The 20,430-nt window shown below is 32.2% G+C and overlaps 1 protein-coding gene across 1 annotated transcript; it reads left to right on the top strand.

Annotated features, from left to right (window-relative positions):
- The first annotated feature begins 214 nt into the window (after nt 1–214).
- On the top strand, nt 215–6,263 carry LOC140054619 (CD151 antigen-like). Its single transcript, XM_072099679.1, has 7 exons — nt 215–501; nt 1,815–2,012; nt 2,946–3,020; nt 3,378–3,494; nt 4,066–4,263; nt 4,858–4,941; nt 5,212–6,263. Exons 1-7 carry the CDS (start codon nt 409–411, stop codon nt 5,257–5,259), a joined length of 813 nt encoding a protein of 270 aa, XP_071955780.1. The 5' UTR covers nt 215–408; the 3' UTR covers nt 5,260–6,263.
- The last annotated feature ends 14,167 nt before the right edge of the window (nt 6,264–20,430 follow it).

Consider the following 20,430-nt stretch of genomic DNA (forward strand, 5'->3'; position numbering starts at 1 on the left):
CATACCAAAATAAGAAATGAATTTTTAACGGTTATCTTATTGTCTAAAATATGGGTAGGCATAAATGTCTATACACAGGATATGTTAAATTAAATCTTGGTTTTATTACTTAGTTTACAAAATGGTAATATGACTCACAAAAGTTTTGTCGGATTTCCTTCAATAAATTCATTATTAAAGTTTCCTTTTAATTGAGAGTTAATGTAATCCATCTCATTTATCATTAGTTATTCAGAGGAGGCATACAGACATTATGTACAACATAAGGAAATAATGAAGACTAGGGTTAAATGCTTTGTCTAAATGCTTGTAGACACGTCAGAGTTAAACTATATTAGAGAGGAAGTATCAGTGTATTAGTCAGAGGTAGGAGACAGTCGTTTCAGTTTAGGAAAAGCAGTCATCAACATGGCGAATGTGGTCCAACCCGTAAGGACCCAGCACAATGCAGCGGCAAAATGCTGCAATTTGGCAATTTACCTGTTAAATTTAGTATATGCGGTGAGTACTTTAACTTTAATTTTTTTATATGAAAACAAAATTGAGATGAAAGAAGGTCGTCGTTGTCAACGTTGTATGTGAATAAGATATCTAAAAAAAACCATTATACTGAAAATAATTTATTCGTAAAATACACATTTATTTTCAAGATATTTTGTAAATCTGTCAATAAAAATGTTGTATGTCACTGCAGATACTGTTCTGTTTTCAAGGATAATAATCGATCCTAAATCAGCAAATATAAGTTTATTCACAATTTCACAATAAAATGCCAACTTAAATTTACAACCACAACACTCAACACCCAAAAAGAAGCGAGTGCTTGTCAGTTTGGTAACTATTATTTAAATACATCTACGTACATGTACACACATACAACATACAACAACAAATATGTATGGCCGAGCGGTTAAGGCAGGGGCGCCGTTTACCGTACCTAAAGAGCCAACAACATCGGCAAGGGTTCGAGGTGGTGGAACAAGTCTTCTCAAATAAGGACTATAAACCGTAGGTCCAGTCTACACAGTCATAACCTGTGTGCACTTTAAAGAACCCAGTTCATTATTCGAAAAGTGTAGGGGTTACCCCGGTGAACTGGTTCACAAAATAGCCCCTGTATCAGGGGGATTACCACCTATCTGATAGGACAGTGATTAATTCACTATTGGTAATCCTTGGCCACATTGCCTAAAGACATAAAATAAATATAAAAAAATGTACAAATATTGGTCGCCCGCGACCGGTCAACACCTCCGGTGGGGCACTCCCCTGTGTGGGTACGGGGGAAATTACTCTCTACTTTAATAGTGACCACCACCATTCAAAGTGACCACCACAGGTGACGTATAAAAGCACAAAAACAGGATGAATCCAGTCTGTCCACCGGAAGCACTATACCGATCTTGAGCGACTCAGTAGACATATAGGCCTAATTTTTTTGTTTTTTTTTCTCTATAATGTATAATATAAATAGGCCAGTGTATGTCGGCTAACACTTACATACAATGCAATTGTATTAAGCCTTGTCTACACTATCAAACTTTATGTGTCAAAATGTGATGTGCCCATATTATGGACATGATGATGTCATATCACTACCATATTTAAGCATAGCACTACCATATATGGGCACATATACAACTTTCTTTACATAAAGTTTGATAATGTAGACAAGGGTTTAAACAATCTTTATAGTTAAAATGAGGGCTATCCCTAAATATTTAGTAATAAAGTATAGTAATAAAAGTAAATTATATAATTTGTCGAAAATTATCATCAGTAAATTATCATTGATTGTTTTTTTTAATTTTTAGTTAGGCAGCTTCGTAATGGCGGCGTTTGCTACATGGGTCATAGTTGAAAACATGAGTGGAGATATTGCTCTGATGTTTGACAGTGACACCTACGTATCTGCGGGATTTATTTTAATTTTCGGTGGTTTATTTGTAGTCGTTTTGGCTATATATGGCTGTTGCAGTACATGGAAACAAAACAAGTCTTGTGTTTTTGTGGTAAGGCGGTGTTTTTACTTTGCATAGACCTATTTTTATTACTTGTGAAAATAGAATGTAAATAAATGAATGAAAGTATAGTACTTTGTTTTCTTAGCGCCGCCTACAATGTTCAAGTTATTATTTACCTCCGCCAAGCAGGATATGTAGTCGTTCGCGTTTGTTTGTCTGTTTTATTTTGCCAAGTAAAATAAAATTTATTTACTTTGTTGGTATGTATGGTTGTTTGTTTGTTTTTTAGCACGATAGCGCCTACAGTTTTCAAGTTATCATTCTGAATTTTTTGGTGTAGATAGGTATATACTTTCAGACCATGTCTATTCAAAATAAAGAAAATGAATTGCTGTATTAATAACTTCACAAATAACATAAATGACCGGCTAGTGTTAAAAAAAAATTCACCCGTGTTTTTTTTTTTGGCGTTGCTGTTCTATTGTTAGTCAACTGAAGCTATTGTTAATTGAAAGGCTTGTTACATAACCATTACACCAAATTCGCATACACATGCTTGTAGCGAAATTAGCCTAAATCACACACAGCATTAAGACACACACAAAATATATTTATATTTTCCCGGAGAAATCTTATATAGGAGAATTTTACAGGAGTGGCTTTTTAGTTCTGAATGTTTCGCTGTAAATAGGTTTATACTTACAGACCATTCCAGAAAAAAAAACTTCACAAATATAAAAATTATGTATTCTTTTAACATGGAAATCAACATGCACCCTCTGTTGAAATATTCATTTATTTATTATTCAAGATCTAATAATGTTTAAAAAATAATGAAAATAATTTATTGGTAACGTTAGTTATGCAATACCAACATTTGTGGCGCGCCACTTTTGTCATAAATTACTTTTATATTAATTAAGTAATACAATTGTGTATGTACTGTACTGTATATTACTCTACGTTCTATTTATATTTCAGTATCTCATAGCGTTGTCTGTCATGTTTGTTGTGGAAATCATAGGGGGCGTTACAGCACTTTCGTTTTATGTGCAGGTATATGGACTCGTTCTATACATTTTATACACTAATTGACAGGAAAAAGTTAAAAGAGACAAGTTTGGTCACGGTCATTGGATACGTTTGGGACACGTCCCGAGGCAATTCTTACACTAACCCTAACCCAAAATTACAATAGGCCTACAGTCGAGGGGAAACCTTTAACATGTCTTCTTAATGAGTGTCACATGAATAAGGCTGTCCGTGGTATTAAAACATACTATTATTTATCCCTGATCGATTCAAGGAAAGTGTTTCCTTGTCCACTGTATAAAGGGTTGTCTTATACCACAGTAGGTTCTACTGAACAAAGTAACTGTTACATTTTGTTTGTCGGTTTTAAACCTATCTTAGGGAACAAACGATTTGGAGACTGTGATGTTGAATACTTTACAGTTTGAATACGGGATTGGAGGAAACGAAAACAACCAAGACGATGTTACATTCGCATGGAATAACGTTCAAGAAGAGGTACAGTTAATCTTCTAATAGTAACCCACACTCTAATAGTGATCCACACTCTAATAGTAACCCCCTCCTAATAGTAGCCCACACTTACTTGTTCACAATTGTTCACTTGTTTCCGGAGCTCAGCGGGTGCTGGGTCCACTCTAATAGTAACCAACACTCTAATAGTAACCCACACTTTAATATTAACCCCCTTCGAATAGTAACCCTACTTGTAATTCATTCTATAATAATAACCCACTACTCTAATAGTAACTCACACTCTAATAGTAACTTCCTTCTAATAGTAACCCACACTCTAATAGTAACTCCCTTCTAATAGTAACCCACACTCTAATAGTAACTCACACTCTAATAGTAACTCCCTTCTAATAGTAACCCACACTCTAATAGTAACTCCCTTCTAATAGTAACCCACACTCTAATAGTAACCCCTGCCCCTAAAAAACACAATAAAAAAATAATAACCAAGGGTTACAATTAGAAGATTTACGGTAAAGCAACTTTTTAAAACTTGTTTTCTTTCCGCATTTTAATGAAAATAATAATTTAAGTTACTTTGTTTGTCTTTCAGTGGGACTGTTGCGGGGTATTCTCGAATGAAGAGGCTGGGCCTATAGCTTACCTACATTCCCAATGGTGGTTAGATCAACCAGTACTATCACGTACAAAAGTTCCATTATCATGCTGTAAAGAAAAGGACAATGGAGAACCAATCGATGCACGTCATTGTCAAGACCCGATCACTGATTACAGTCAAGTATATAAAGTGGTACTGTAAAGTTTGAATTAAAGTAACCTACTATAAGTAATGAAGAACATGTGTCTATACCTGTATAGTTAACGATTTGGAGAAATTCGTCTTAATCTGTTTAATGTCATAGGCAAAAGCATTGATACAGCACATTTTTAACATCGTTAAGTAGGCCTAACAGTATAGATGGAAATAGGAATACACATACGTGTAAATGATTTTTAAAATATATACGATACTGATGGTACTGTCTGATAGGAAGGATAATACTTTTTTTCTTTATAATTGTAATAACTAATTACTATTTTGGCATCATTGGCATCAGGAATAGCCTTTGTACAGAAACAAACAAAAATCACCAAACAAATTATTGTTTAAATTGATAAAAAAAAACTCTTTTTGAAATTATCCCTTTTGTTAATTTATGTAAAGGAATTTATTTATTTAAACTTTTTTCCTTTTGCCAGCTAGTTTTAAAATCTTCTTACTAATTAGTAAAATAATTTGATGACAACATGAAATAAATGCTGCATGTTAAGAAACGCTTATTATTCAGATAACGACCAAGTTAAGAAAATAAATAACTATATACTCATTTATTTTATCCTTTAGGGATGCTATGACGCCGTGAAAGCACACGGTGACCTGTATACAATACCATTATCTGTAATTGGTATCACACATGCGTTCATATTGGTAAGGCAACACACATTACTTGATTAAATACAATTTTATCAAGTGAGTGAATGATAGAATGAAACAATTAAACGGTGACCGAGACAAAATGAATAAATAAATGAGCAAATGGATAAAGTAATTACTAAAAAATAAATATCTAATCATTTATTTCAAACTTGACGCAAAAGAGCTGATATGCATGAGGCCCTATGTCATGTAAATATTGAACCATTCTCTCAAAATAGCCATTGAGTTGTGGTAAATTCATCGTCATTTTTCGTTTTTCAGTTTATTAGCGTGATCTTCGCTTACTGTTTTTACCGAAATATGGGATAAACAAGTTTTACAAACAAGATTGCTGCCGGAATACTTTTTGTTGAATCGAAAGGCATATACATAATGGTATATTTCTCAACAAAATCCACACCTGAGATGAGTCATTTCAATTAATTCAACAGCCATGTTTTTTTATGTTGGTATTTAAATGGATTTAGGCGTTTGTTATAAACATTAATAACCTCTGTATAATTATGTATAACAATCTACCGTATTCTTTCTTTTCTAATTCAAGAAGATTTTTTTTTGAGTAAGATAAACGATTGGAAATAGAGTAAGAAGCAAATCATGAGAAAATGCAAAACATATCCTAATAATTCAGAATGTATACAGTTAATTGGCAGGTTCAATCAAGATATGAATGGTTTAATAACGTCAACAATACTGACGTCATAATAATAACACACATATTATTAATGACAATTATTATAATCAGAAATACTACTCTAAATCACGTGTCTCACTTATCAAACTAGTTTGACAAAAGAAATGTGCTCAAATATGGTAGTGATATGATATCATGTCCATATAATTATGCACATCACATTTTCACACATAAAGTTTGATAGTGTAGACAAGGCTTTAGAGTATATGTAAACAATCTGTGTAAAGATATTACATTGATATCGAAGCAATCTCCCCAACTGAAAATCGAGCGATTTTTATTATTATTGTACATTTTCTCATTTTTACCATTTACATTAATATCGAGACTTATTTAAATATATTTATAAATAACCAATAATTATCATAAAAGAAATTTAGTTATTGATACAAGTTACATGGATTTTATTTCAATTAGCAATTATAATGATCTCAAATATACTGTAATTGAAACATGTTTTGTTAGCTTTTGTAAATTTTCTATAGTGTAAACGCAATGTTTCCATTTGTCAATATTAATATTATTGATTGCTATCATTCTTGATTGATTGATTCATTAAGAAATGTGTATTTGTGTACGTTAATTATCATTATAAACAACATTCTATTTTCATTTACAAGTAGGTTAAAATAAGGAATGCTTATTGTGTAAAGTGAACAATATATAAACAATTATGGTAAATAAATATTTTTTGAAAATGTAAAATACATCTAGTCATGAGTGCACGATTTTAAAGCATTAGAATGAAAATACTTAATTTTTATTTCTTACATAAGAAATAATTTGGAATTTGTAACAGACTGGTTATTACACCAATGTCGTTACTTTTTCTTTTTTGAAACAGAACACGATTATACTGTTTCCGTCTGATGCACCGGCGCTGATCTATGTTGATATCTATATATAAATTATGGTTAATTCTGACATAGGCGAGCACAATGCAAAAACTTCGGTACAAATCTCCGCCTTGGATACCTACCTTATCTATCCGAGATGTACCGCGAAACGTAGATTTGATAACATTAGTGTGCACGCCGACGCTTTTGTTCCATATTTATATCTTAGGAAGATATTATAAAGAGTTTTTTAACAACATTTATGATTTCAACATTGGATTTTCCTCTCAATTTCAATTCTTCCCGGTCAAAGTAATTTCCGGGTTTAAGATAAGTTCACCTTAGTTTCAAATATGTTCTCTCTTTTATACACAAGGGAGCAGTTAAAATAATAGATTTGACCCTAAAGGTGACTGGAAACAGGCACTTTCCATCAATCAATACAGTGTCCCTTTGGAAGACGAAAAAAAAATTGGCCATTAATCATAGCCATTTCAGTTTTTTGTTTATTTTAAAACATACCACACGTGTGTGAAGGTACAGTAGTTAAATAATAGGAATTATACTGCAAATTAATAAAGATCAAATTAAATATACGCCATAAAGAATCAGAATATATTATGGGGAATAGTATTTTCGAGTGAAATCCCGATAGCTGAGTTTTATTGAGTAAGCTTGCAGGAATAACTGTAGGCTATCTTCCTGTGTCCCGTTAGGACCGAGATGTCTGCCCATGTTGCAAGCCGTAATGTCTTCTTTCTTGGGCCCACTCTGTTACGGCAGTTAGTTTCAAAAGATGATTAAATTAAATAATGTATTAATAATTATTAGGATGGTATTCATTTGAATAAACGCCTCTCCAATAAAACATCACTTTGAATAATAACCCCCCCCCCCCCCCCACAACCCAACTATCTAATAAACGTCCATCCACATATTTATAATAACACAATTATACTATTTGTAGCAGAATTCACCGCACTGTTATCTGCAATTTACCAAGCATTTGTTATTCTTTTTTACCACTTTTCATATCTATGAGAGGATTTCATTTGATTATAAATGTTATCATATTATTAGAACTAAAAAATTTAACATATATCCCTCGAATAAGCACCTCCCTCAAATGACCTCCGCCTCCCCAAAGGGCCCTACCAAACAATAAAAACTATACTTTAAAATGTTATTAATCATCTAAAACACTGTGAAACAAAGTAGTTTAGTTTTATGAATGTCAAGCATTTTCAATAATGATAACCGACAGAAAATGTATAAGGAGAACATTATCATTCCGAGAACCATCGTCTACACTTCCTAGAGGGGGAGCGAGCGAAGCGAGCTCACCCTCTAGTACATACAATTCTAAATGGAAACGCTTGTGTCACAGTTCGTGCATCGGTAATACTCAATACTGTACATCGGTATAGATTTTAAACGATAAGAAAAAATACATTAAGAACAACTATATACATTAACTAATATCAGAACGTTTGTAGGCCTACACATAATATCATATAGAATATTCGTTTACAATTATTATGACTTTGCTATTGTCGGATTTCCGTTAATAATTTTTTTTATCAAGGTTACCGTTCAGTTTGTGTAAGTTATACAATGAAAAGTAGGTTAAATGTGTCGTTTAAACTCCTGTGATGAACAAGGTCGGAGTAAACTAAAAAAATGTTTGCTGAAGCAGTGGAAACTGCAATATTGCTTTTCATTTTTTAAACATCATATTTGCCGTAAGTAATTTGACATTTGCATATATTGGAAAAAATTATACGTATATGATCAAATAAGCTGTTTAAACTTTCATTCTAAAAAAGCTGTGACTCCGAAATCTACATAATAATCAATGTATTTTGGTAATAGATAAGAAACTAGTGAAATTTTAAGTAAACATTACTCGTTAAAGATTGGCCTACAACTATTTTAAAAGCAATGCATCAGCTCCGTTATACTCTACATAAATCAATTGTGTATTGATTTTATAATTTCTCTTATCTTAATGGCATAGGAATCACGGCGTTCGGTACTTATGTTTTATTTAACATTAATAGAGAACATACTAGTCTGATTATTTTAAAAAAATTTTAATTAAAAATTTTTATAATTTTCAAAATAAGATTTCCAAAGACAAAACAAACAAGCATCATAAAATAGTTTAATAATAACAATGGTAAATAGGATAACAATAACGTTGTAAAAAAAACCTAAACAAAAAAATAGTCAAATACTATAGTAAAGTTTTTATTCTATTTAATTGTCAAGAACAACCTCGTTTAAATGACAACCAACTCTCGTAAGGGATCGCTTTTTATAATCGACCACCTCTCGTAAGTGACCATCTCTTTTAAAGGACCACCGACTCTCGTAAGAGACCGCTTTTCATAATCGACCACCTCCAGTAACGACCACAATCTCTGTTAAGAGACCACTTCTCACAATCGACCACCTCTCATACTGTAAGTGATCACCTCCTCTCATAAGGGACCGTTTCTAATAATCGATCACCTCTCGTAAGCGACCACCTTTCTTTAACGACCACACCTCTCGTAAGTGATCACCTCTTTTAATGGACCACAACCAATCTCTCTCTGACGTGAGGTGTGGTCGTAGAGAGAAGCAGTCACTTAACAGAGACGGTGGTCGTTCTATAGAGCTAGGTGGTCACTTACGAGAGGTCGTTGTTAGGGGAGATGTTCGATTATGAGAAACGGTCCCTTAAAAGAGGTGGTGGTCCTTTAAAAGAGGTCGTCACTTACTACATAAAGATGTATTGTCCCCCAAAAACATGAAAAATGAAGATTAATTAAATCAGACTTTGAATGTGTTATTTTGTAGCTTTAATAAAGTTAATCACTTCCATAGAAAAAAAAACGAAAAAAAAAGGTTTTCTATAATCTATATATAAATTTACGTAAGGGCAAAATTCGGTAAATCGCGCCTTACTTCTAGAATTTTTACTCGATGGTATATAAAGTTGGTTCGTACTTTCGGTACTGATTTTAACCACCTGATGTAACCCTGTTTACTAATTAAATTAAGTTAGATAATTAGTTATTGACGATTAAAACGAATTTAGGTTCAACGATTTGCCCCAAATAGGGGTGTTTTCCGATCGTGGTATACACTGTCTAATGGATGTCCATCTTGAAAAATACCCGCCACAAAAATGCGAGGAGGCTTCGCATTTTCCTATCTCCTCCTACGATAATTGTTTTTAATAGCTGAAAACCGGTTGAACAGTTCGAGTACAGCATCATAATGTTGAAGACAGGCCGATTTTCTTTAAAAAATACTATTTTGATACATTTAATATACGTTTTTACAAATGTATTGATTTGTGATGAATGGAACATTCCAAATTATTTGGTTTAACCATACAGGTATAGATTTAGATTTATGGGCCCCCTTGGAGAATAAACATAAATAGTATTGCAATGCTGTACAATACTGTTAAGGTATTAACCACTTTTGATCGCAATTTGAATCGCAAATTTCTTACTGTGAGTGTTGGTACTGTTAGATGTAATATAAAAATATATACAAATAACCTTTATTACTGTGAGTGTGGGTAAGCCCTACTGTTAGATTATAAACATATAATATACAAATAAACATTCCAAATTATTTGGTTTAACCATAGAGGTATAGATTTAGATTTATGGGCCCCCTTGGAGAATAAACATAAATAGTATTGCAATGCTGTACAATACTGTTAAGGTATTAACCACTTTTGATCCCAATTTGAATCGCAAATTTCTTACTGTGAGTGTTGGTACTGTTAGATGTAATATAAAAATATATACAAATAAACTTTATTACTGTGAGTGTGGGTAGGCCCTACTGTTAGATTATAAACATATAATAAACAAATAAATAAACGTTATTACTGACAGTTGCTTCTCAACGTTTGTATTAATTAATAATTTAAAAATATATAAACGTCGTAGTGGTGTATCGTTACATGTACTTTACTATTTCAATCGACTATGACAGTGAGAGTTTTAACAAAGTACCGTATTAAATCGTAAATGTTTTACTGTATTTAGTGGTATATTATTTATAGGCCTATAAAACATTAAAAACAATATTTCGTTACTGAGTGGATAAGAATATATTTTAAAATGTTTCCTCTTTGTACCTATCTTCTTCCCCCATCCCTCAACCCTTAATGTTACATACAAAACACAAATTGAGTTTGTTTAAATGAGTCCAAATAAAAAAATTTGACTCATTTTGTTTCTCTCTTGGAAGTAATTCCCAGGGTGCTAATTTTGGTTGACTACATAAATCATTGTGTATATTTATTCGTTTCTGTAAACGATAATGTATTATAGTCCTGCGGTACGTACATTTGAAATCTCCATTTTTTTTCTCGCTGGAAATACTGTGTATTCGAGAACCATCTGTGGGCACGACCTAGATGGTACGCGAGCAAAGCGAGCGTGCCATCTAGTTATATAAATTTACGTAAGGGCAAAATTCGGTAAATCGCGCCTTACTTCTAGAATTTTTACTCGATGGTATATAAAGTTGGTTCGTACTTTCGGTACTGATTTTAACCACCTGATGTAACCCTGTTTACTAATTAAATTAAGTTAGATAATTAGTTATTGACGATTAAAACGAATTTAGGTTCAACGATTTGCCCCAAATAGGGGTGTTTTTCGATCGTGGTATACACTGTTTTATGGATGTCCAACTTGAAAAATACCCGCACACAATAATACGAGGACGCTTCGCATTTTCCTATCTTCTCCTACGATAATTGTTTTTAATAGCTGAAAACCGGTTGAACTGCTCGAGTACAGCATCATAATGTTGAAGACAGGCCGATTTTCTTTAAAAAATACTATTTTGATAGATTTAATTTACGTTTTTACAAATGTATTGATTTGCGATGAATGGAACATTCCAATCTCTCAGTCTGCCAGTTTGGTTTAACACAAGTAGGTAAATTTATGAGCCCTTGGAGAATAAACTTGCAATACTTTGACAATACAGTACTGCAAATACGTCCTATTAACCATTTTTGGTCGTCATTTGAATCAAACATTTCTTACTGTGAATAGATTAAAAAAAATATATACAAACATTTCTTACTGTGAATACTGTTAGATGTAAAAAAATATATACAAATAAACTTTATTACTGTGATTATGGGTAGGCTCTACTGTTAGATATATAAACACGTAATATACAAATAAACTTTATTACTGACAGTTGCTTCTCAATGTTTGCATTAATTAATAATTACAAAAAATATAAACGTCGTAGTGGTGTATCGTTACATGTACTTTACTATTTCAATCGACTATGACAGTGACAGTTTTAACAAAGTATTAAATCGCAAATGTTTTACTATATTTAGTCACCGTTAGTGGTATATTATTTATAGGCCTATAAAAAATGAAAACAATATTTCGTTACAGACGTGGATAAAGAATATATTTAAAAATTGTTCCTCTTTGTACCTATCCTCTTTCCCATCCCTCAACCCTAATTGGGTCTCTTTAAATGAATAAACAATTTGGACTCATTTTGTGGTAAATTTCTCTTTCGGAAGTAATTTCCAGGGTGCTAATTTTGGTTGACTACATAAATCATTGTGTCTACTTATTCGTTTCTGTAAACGACAATGTATTATAGTTAAGTCCTGCGGTACGTGCAAATCGCCAGATTTTTTACCCTGAAAAAAATTACTGTGTATTCGAGAACCATCTGTGGGCACGACCTAGATGGTACGCGAGCGAAGCGAGCGTACCATCTAGTCACTTAAATTCAACCAAAATTCCCTTGGCTGGCAGCCAATTTGACCATTTTTTGCTTAAGTCACATTTTTTTTCAGGTAAATACATTCTTTTTTCGATCCAATTTTTGGTCAAAGAGGATAACTATTATGTTACATTAAAATGGAATATTCAACAACTGTTTTACTACATTAGCGGTGGATTGTTCTACATTTGCGGTTGTTTCGACATTAGCTGCCGTTTTCTACATTACCGGTTGTAACACCTTCCATTAAAAATAATTCTTTGTATAATAGTCTTGGTGTTGCATTGTAAAATAAAAATGAAGAGTTCTCACAAAATTATCAAACCTTAAAGAGTATGATCTTCTACAAAGGAAAATCAATCATTTGATGACTATTTCATATAGTCTTAATTTAATTTTACAATAGGAGCAAATTTGTTTAACCATGAATATTCATTATTATCATGGGCCTTAAATACAGTACAGTAGACTTGCCCCAAGTCTGTATTGTCTTTTTTATTTATTTGTTTTTATTGCGACCGCGATTTTTGTCTGGAGTATCCAAAATCAAGTAGTATACGTATGAAACGCCATATGTGCCAAAATATTTATCTTTTTTACTAATATTAAGACAAAACTCCGTCTGGAACCCAGACTAACAGTACAGTAGTTAGAAGTAGAAATTGACCCAGAATAAGAATAAGACCAAAAACAAATCAATCAATCTTAAACGTAAAGACCGATTCCTCACAATTTTTGACGTTTTGCATATTACTTATTTCTTAAATGAACATTTTATGGTAAATTAAAAAGAGAGAAACAATGCACTCGCGGTACCGGTGAATGTCCTCTCGTGGACGGTATTTAGGCCTAGGCTTAGTTTTGTTGGCCTAGCTGGTAAACAACATTAACGTACGTACGAACATCGTAGGCCTAGTCTTACGTTGTCTAGTTGTTGCATTAATTGCCTTTCTGTTTTTTCCAGAATCCATTAATACACATTGGAGGTACCTGAAAAGTTACGATAACTTCCATTTATTTTGGTCTCATCGATCGAAAGTAGGTGAATCGATCACAGAAGAAAAACTAAAATATCAATCCGCGCGCAATGCATGTTGAGATTTATAGCGGGCCCCTTAAATTATTAGAATCTACTTATTTTTCACATTTGTAACCGTTTAAAGACGAAAAAAGTTATAGAAATAGGACCATATAGTATTTATTTTTTTCATTAAATGTAGTTTGTGACCTTAAATTAGATCTAAAAAATTGGACTTTAATGATAACTATTTTGTATTAATACTAAAACAAAAATAGTTATGCTTAAGTAATAATTTTAAAAACCCCAATAGAACTATATCTTCTAACAAATGGGCTTCTAATTATATACTATTAAAGGGTAGGCTTCTTTAAAACAAATATTTAAATAAACACTATTAACAATCTTAAAATTATTAAAGTTTAACTAAAATGATAATGTGAATTATAATATTGTTTTAATTATTTTACTGTAACACGTTTGCCACGAGGAAAATACCCTGATTTTACTGTTGGTTTTAAACAATAGATTATTTATTCATATTTACTTTGGTATATTCCCTGTAAGTTCGATACGTGTGAATAGGACTCGGCGGCTCAGACTCGTTTGGATGTTATTATCATCTCCAACAAAATACTACTAGATATGCATTTCATTTAAAGATTGTTGAGAGGCGAATTAAAGTGGCATGGTAAGAAGTATACAGAAATCATTTTCTGGCGATGAGGGTGGGGTTTCTACAAAATATATTAATTGAAAATGCTATTGGTATTGGCCTATTGGAGATGTTTTAGAAGAGAGCTATAAGAAGCGTTCTTTTACCAGATATAGTAATTTCACTCAAACTTCTTGGTATGTATACTATATCTAGTTAAAACTATCGACATTATTAATTTGTCTCCAGTACTATAATAGCTATCGACTTTTTTCTTCGGTACTAGTACAGGTTGTATTCTTCATTTATCAATCGTGTTACCATAAACATGTTCCGAAAGAGGCGGTTCGGAGTTTGCGTAAACGTGTTCAGCAGAAGAAGTAGCAACAGTAGGCTTAATGCCTTCATATTCACTTTCTTCACATTTTTTTGACAATGTTTGGTAATCAGTATCTATTGTGCATACATTGGGTTGAGCAGTAGATTGAGTAGAGGATTTACCACCGTCCTTTTCTGAGTGTTTTCTTCTATATCTAGAATTAAAGTGTAGAATAGATGTTATATTTACCAATTAAACGTCTTTGTGGACAAATGCCAAACTTGCATAAAATAATGATCTATTATTTTGCTGAAAATATAAGCATTCTTTTATTTTCTGATTGTGTTCTCTAACTCACGTACCGTCGTCGTGTTTGTTTACTTGTGTCACAGATGCCATCATCATGTTATTAGCAAATTTGACTATATATTGCCACCATTTAATACTTTTGTTACAAAATTTTGATCGTCACTATAGATGTTATTATTTGTTCCTCTCTTTTTTTTAAATAAAGAAACTTTACATTACCGTTTAAATATCAAGGTGATAGCAACAGTGATTACTGCCGAAGTTAGTGAGCCTATTACAAAACCTATTACGTATCCTGGAAATATAATAATTTTATATTTGTGTTATTATTTTCATTTTCTAAACGACGTAAGGTGTCTTGAAAAAAATATAAGCTCAATTGAATCTAAATCACTGATGTTACACACCTTGTATCTGGTTTGAGTTGTCTTCTTGGTAATCACAATCTGTTCCAAACATAACTTTCTTGCTGCCAGGTGTCCCTTTAACATTTGAATATGACGCTAATACTGTGAATGTATATTCTTTGCCAAATGCAACTTCAGTTTCTGTTGTGTTTCCTTGCTGAAATATCCCATCACCTGACAGTTCATAATGGTACGTCACCTGATAGTCTGGGATGTTACACGTAGAAGCTTTCCATTTCATCTGCAAATGTGTTCCATTTGTGAATGGAATACTTTCTATCGATGGTTCTGTAGTAGTGAACCACAGAATAAAGACAATATTTAAAATACCATACGTAGTGTCATATTAAATTTACATACAATTATCGTTTTATTGTGTTCGTCTTTTATTTTATTTTTATTTCCTTTGTTCTTTACATTTATATCATGTATAAACATTTTTAATGATATATTTCTATTCTATTTTTTGTTGTAACGATATGTTTTCTACTATTTTAACTCTTATTTATATTGTTGTATTTTTCTTGGTGTGTAATTGTTTTGAAACTTATTTTGACTAAATACATAAATGAATGGATGTCGAATGAATACTGTATCTTAAGTTTTTGTTTACCTGATGGTGCTGTTTGTATCGTTATTTCTTGTCCCCAATCACCAGGTATCTCAAGATTATTAACAACTCGAGCGGTGGCAACATAAGCAGTACAACTTGATAATCCTGGTAGTTTAACTTTTAATTGAGAACTACTTGTTGTGTTGATTATACCTTGTATATTTCCACCCATGTGCAAATATTGCACTTGATATCGAAGAATATAGTTACATTGGATTTGATCATCAGAAACAGACTAAAATAATATATAATAACATTTAAAGTAGAATAGCTAAAGTGCCATAATGATTAACAAAAAATTGCAATGTAAACCGCCATAAAAAAACATTTCTATGAAACATAGAAACGACTCTCCCAGTTTATTGCAATATAGATTAAAGCTAGACATTTTGAAATACCTTTAAACTCAAGATGGCCTGATTATCTTTAATGGTTTCCAACTCAATTTCAGGTTCATCCAATGGCTCTGTATAAGATATTAGTAATAAACTTGATTAATTCTGAGAAAAGAGAAACAATAAAAGACAACAAAATATGAATTGCAATCCATAAGAAATAGTATTTTTCAGATTTATGTAGACAAATAAAATATTTTAATAAATATTTAGAAATGGTGATGGATAAGAACCTGTCTAACATATTCGATATAAGTTGTTTACGGTTAGAAATACCGCCTCACATTTGACAATTGTTTTCATGATATCGGTAGAATGTGTGACGTTGTATCAAACGAATCGGCTAAATTGGTATGCTACTTTCTGTAAAATCCTAAATTTTCCTTTATCAAATAAATATTTTGCTTTAAAAAAACCTAATATATTAGTCTAATTGTTCAGTTGGTTTGCCAATTAATTTGAACAATGCTATTTATATATTACTTGTACATATGGTTTTTGTTGATCCAATTGAACTTGCTGGTCCATCAACTTCATTATCACCAACCATCCTCGAAAATTGAGAATAAAATTGATATTCTGTATTTGGGACGAGATTACGAATAACAATTAAACTATTATCTTGTTCTTCTGTTAAATCAATGTGCGATGATTTATACGAAAGCTTCCGTTTTGTAATTGTTCCTGTTCCATAGTCTTCACCAACAGTCCAAGTGACGTCAAACGTTAGAGTGGTTGCTGTCTGGTTTACAACAGTTGGCGGTTCAGAGCGGTATGGTAATGCTAATGATTAACGAAAAGAAATCACCAGGCTTATTTAATAAATAGATTAACTAAAGGACATCATTAGGCCTTTAATAACAGTCTATAACCCCCTTTTTAGGCATTAATTGCTTAAAGTTTACAACGAATCTGTGTTTCATTACCTATGCTGCACTTCGGTCCAGCCCAAGCCTCATGACATCCATTAGGACAACTTCCATCTCGATTACAATTTTCAGAATCTTTGCAATGGCATGGGAAGTTGCACAAAACACCAAAGAATCCAGACGAACATGACGTAGGCTCTTTTAAAACAAAATAATTAATATGTCACCAATTCAAAGTAAATTAAGTTATTGTGTAAAGTAAAAGAAAAAATAAATAATTTAACATGATGCCCCGAAATTGACATATTTTGCAATTTACCAAATCGGCTCAGGGTTACTTTTTAAATATTGTTCATAATATGTCAGTAATGGAAAATATATTAGAGATATGTTCCCCCTGAAAATTAGCAGTTTTGATTGTTATTCTAGTTTAGGTAATACATTTATATTCTATATCTGAAGTATCAGACGATCAAATTCAAATTAACATACACGCAGAGATGGGTTTTTAATAGTCGTCATTGCAGTCATCGCTGGCGACGTCATCATTGCCCGACGACGTCATCATTGCAGTCATCGCTGACGTCATATCATCATCATATTTCATAGCCTACCTTGTTACGCGTTAATGCATACAGCGATGACGGAAAATAGTATATCAATAATTACCTAAACACTTGTCTCCAGTGTAACCAGGTGAACATTTTGACCCGGAAGTACATCCTATTTCTAGATTGGGATCGCTTGTATCCCGTTTACAATCTTCATTGGCACAGTTACATTTTTGCCGACATTCCGCTCCATAGTATAAATCCTCATCCGGGGTATTGGTGTTTGGGTATAAAACATCACATGCTTAAATCATAATAGTCATAATCATATCATGTTCACACTAATGATATAAGAGGCCTTATTCAACTGGAATCAATAAGATTAAATCAATAAAAAGCATATGTAAGACGTTTTTATTATTATATAGGCCTAATTTCTAAATATTAAAATATACTGTAATCGCCATATTATTATGATGCATATAATGGATCAAACATCTTGAACACTGCTATTATTTATGAATCCCATTATGAAATGATATGAGCCATGAGGTAGGCCTAATTTCTGTTATTCCTCCACACCTGAATTTCGTTCGTTGATTTCTAATGTTATAGCATGATTATCTAATATGATTTTCTCGAATATATCAACACAACAACAAATAATAACAGGTTAAATTCGACACAGTAAATTCACAAGCAGTACTGTATAGGCCTAAATAATAATATAGATAATAGAGCAAAGAAACTTGGTCGACGATCTCATTAAAACTACTGTTAAAACAATCGTTTTCAAAATGTTAAAAAAGCAATTAATATAGCTAAAAAAGTATAAATATAAGGCCTACTTATTAGATGCCTTTATTGACTACAAACCTGTTCTACAATCATTTCCTCCAAAACCATTAATACATGTACATCCAAATGGATCGGTTGGACATAACAGAACTCCAATGCACTTTCCATTACTACACGAACCGGTGCATTCACGACCCCAGCCATTATGACCACAACCTGGTATAATTATATCCAAAGACATATACAAAACAGAAATACAAAAAAAAATCATGTTTACTAATACTATGTCATACATTTACCGGTATAGCGGAACTTTAAAATGAGTAATAAAGGTTGGTTTTGCGTTCTCGTGGCTTAAGTTCGACATAATCACATGTAAACATTGAATTGAAACATTAATTAATAATAACATGCAACTAATATGATTTATTTTAGAGGAAAAGTAAATCAGAAAGTTTTCAGAACACGTTATTATTATGAAGTTTAAATAGTACATCAATATTGCAGTGAATTCTTAGAAAAATTACCAAAATGTATTATTTTTTTTAAAGATTTTACTGGAATCTGAATTTTTTTTCATCACACATTTAAGCCCCCGTTCTCCTGTAAAGTATGTTTTGTGGAGGCTTCAAACGAATAGCGACGACAACCTTTTTACAATATGTATTTTATCATTAATTATGTTATTACCAGTTAGACAATTAGCGCCTTTAAATCCTGCTGGGCAAATACAGACACCCGACTTATCGTCACAAACTCCGCCATTATAACATACGGGACAGTCCATTTCACAATCTGGAAGATTCCATTTTGGTAATGGACAACCTATTGACAAAAACAAGTTGAAAACAGAGTAACTTCATTTCACCTATAAAAATGTTTCATAATCAAGATATTTACTTCAAAATAATTGTTCTGTGTATCATTATATATAATCCAAATATCACAGAATGATTGTCATGTCGTGTATTATCATTGTTCAAGAAATTGGGCCCAGCTCTTAATAGATGAGGTGTATTACTTTGTAATATTAGACTTACCTCTAACAATAAGTCTCATGATACCATGGTTACCATCAGGACTATCTCCTGTATAACATTCATATACGCCATCATCTTTCATTCGTATATTTTCAATCACAGCAGACGTACTACCCTTCAGATTGTGTATTTCCTCACCGTAATTATGTCTCCAACGTAAATCATTAAGATCACCACCTTTACTAAGATTAATAGTGACAGACTCTCCAATACCGACGGTTATCGTTCGATACTCCATTGCAATAATGGCTGTAATTATAATTGTATTGGTAAACTAATGATTATATATATAATATCATACTGGAAGAAGGTTAACGGGTGTTTCGTAGTGTAAGTTTCCTCAAAGTTGTCCCCGACGTAAATCGTTAAGATCACCACGTTTTCTGAGATAGTGGAAAACTCACCAATAGCCTACTACAAGTTATCGTTAAGTCATAGTAATAATAGCTAAAGTATTAGCAACCCAATTATATATGCAACAGGGTTATGATTTTCATAGTTAAGTTATAATCAATAAATTATAAATAAAATCATAAAAAGATGACATACATGACATTACTCACCATAATTGGATGTCAATACAATTGCTGAATTTGTGACTACTTCGTCTCTATTTACTTCAAATAAAAATACACCAACTCTATCAATCTGGGCTTGTATTAAGTTACCAACACCTAGGTACATAAAAGTACTGATTACTCTGAATAAAATTCTGCTACTTATGTGAAATATTTTGCCGTCTGGCATATTTGTTGTTTGTTCTCCACTCCCACCTGTATAGCCAGTATCAGCCCAGGTCACGTTATTTTTTCCAGTAATATTTTTGTATAATATTCCAACTGATAAATCTTGAACTGACAACTGAACGTTGTCGCCACGTGCATATCCTCGAAACCAACTAAAAGACGTCACCAGTGGTGTGCTAGAAATTGTTGTTATATCTAATGGATCTAAACAAAATATAAACAAATACATTGTGTTTACAAGCCTGGTAAGTTACAAATGTTTATTTATTATTAAATATTTTTTGAATTAAAGTTTATTAAAAAGTGAAGGATTCTTTTGCAATCTGTAATTTAAATTAAATTTAATTTTAAAAAGCCGTTTTATGGAGATATATTCTTTACAGTCATAAAGACAGTTTATTGCCTCATGGTATTATGTGTAAAGATTATATTCAACAAAATACTGCAGT

This window comes from Antedon mediterranea, chromosome 7 (genome assembly GCF_964355755.1).
Source record: "Antedon mediterranea chromosome 7, ecAntMedi1.1, whole genome shotgun sequence".
Classification (NCBI taxonomy): domain Eukaryota; kingdom Metazoa; phylum Echinodermata; class Crinoidea; order Comatulida; family Antedonidae; genus Antedon; species Antedon mediterranea.

Excerpts from the sequence above, each read along its gene's own strand:
- LOC140054619 (XM_072099679.1), top strand. The coding sequence starts at position 409 with ATGGCGAATGTGGTCCAACCCGTAAGGACCCAGCACAATGCAGCGGCA. Across the intron at positions 2,013-2,945 it reads ACAAGTCTTGTGTTTTTGTG|TATCTCATAGCGTTGTCTGT; the intron begins GTAAGGCGGTGT and ends TTTATATTTCAG. Across the intron at positions 3,021-3,377 it reads CACTTTCGTTTTATGTGCAG|GGAACAAACGATTTGGAGAC; the intron begins GTATATGGACTC and ends AACCTATCTTAG.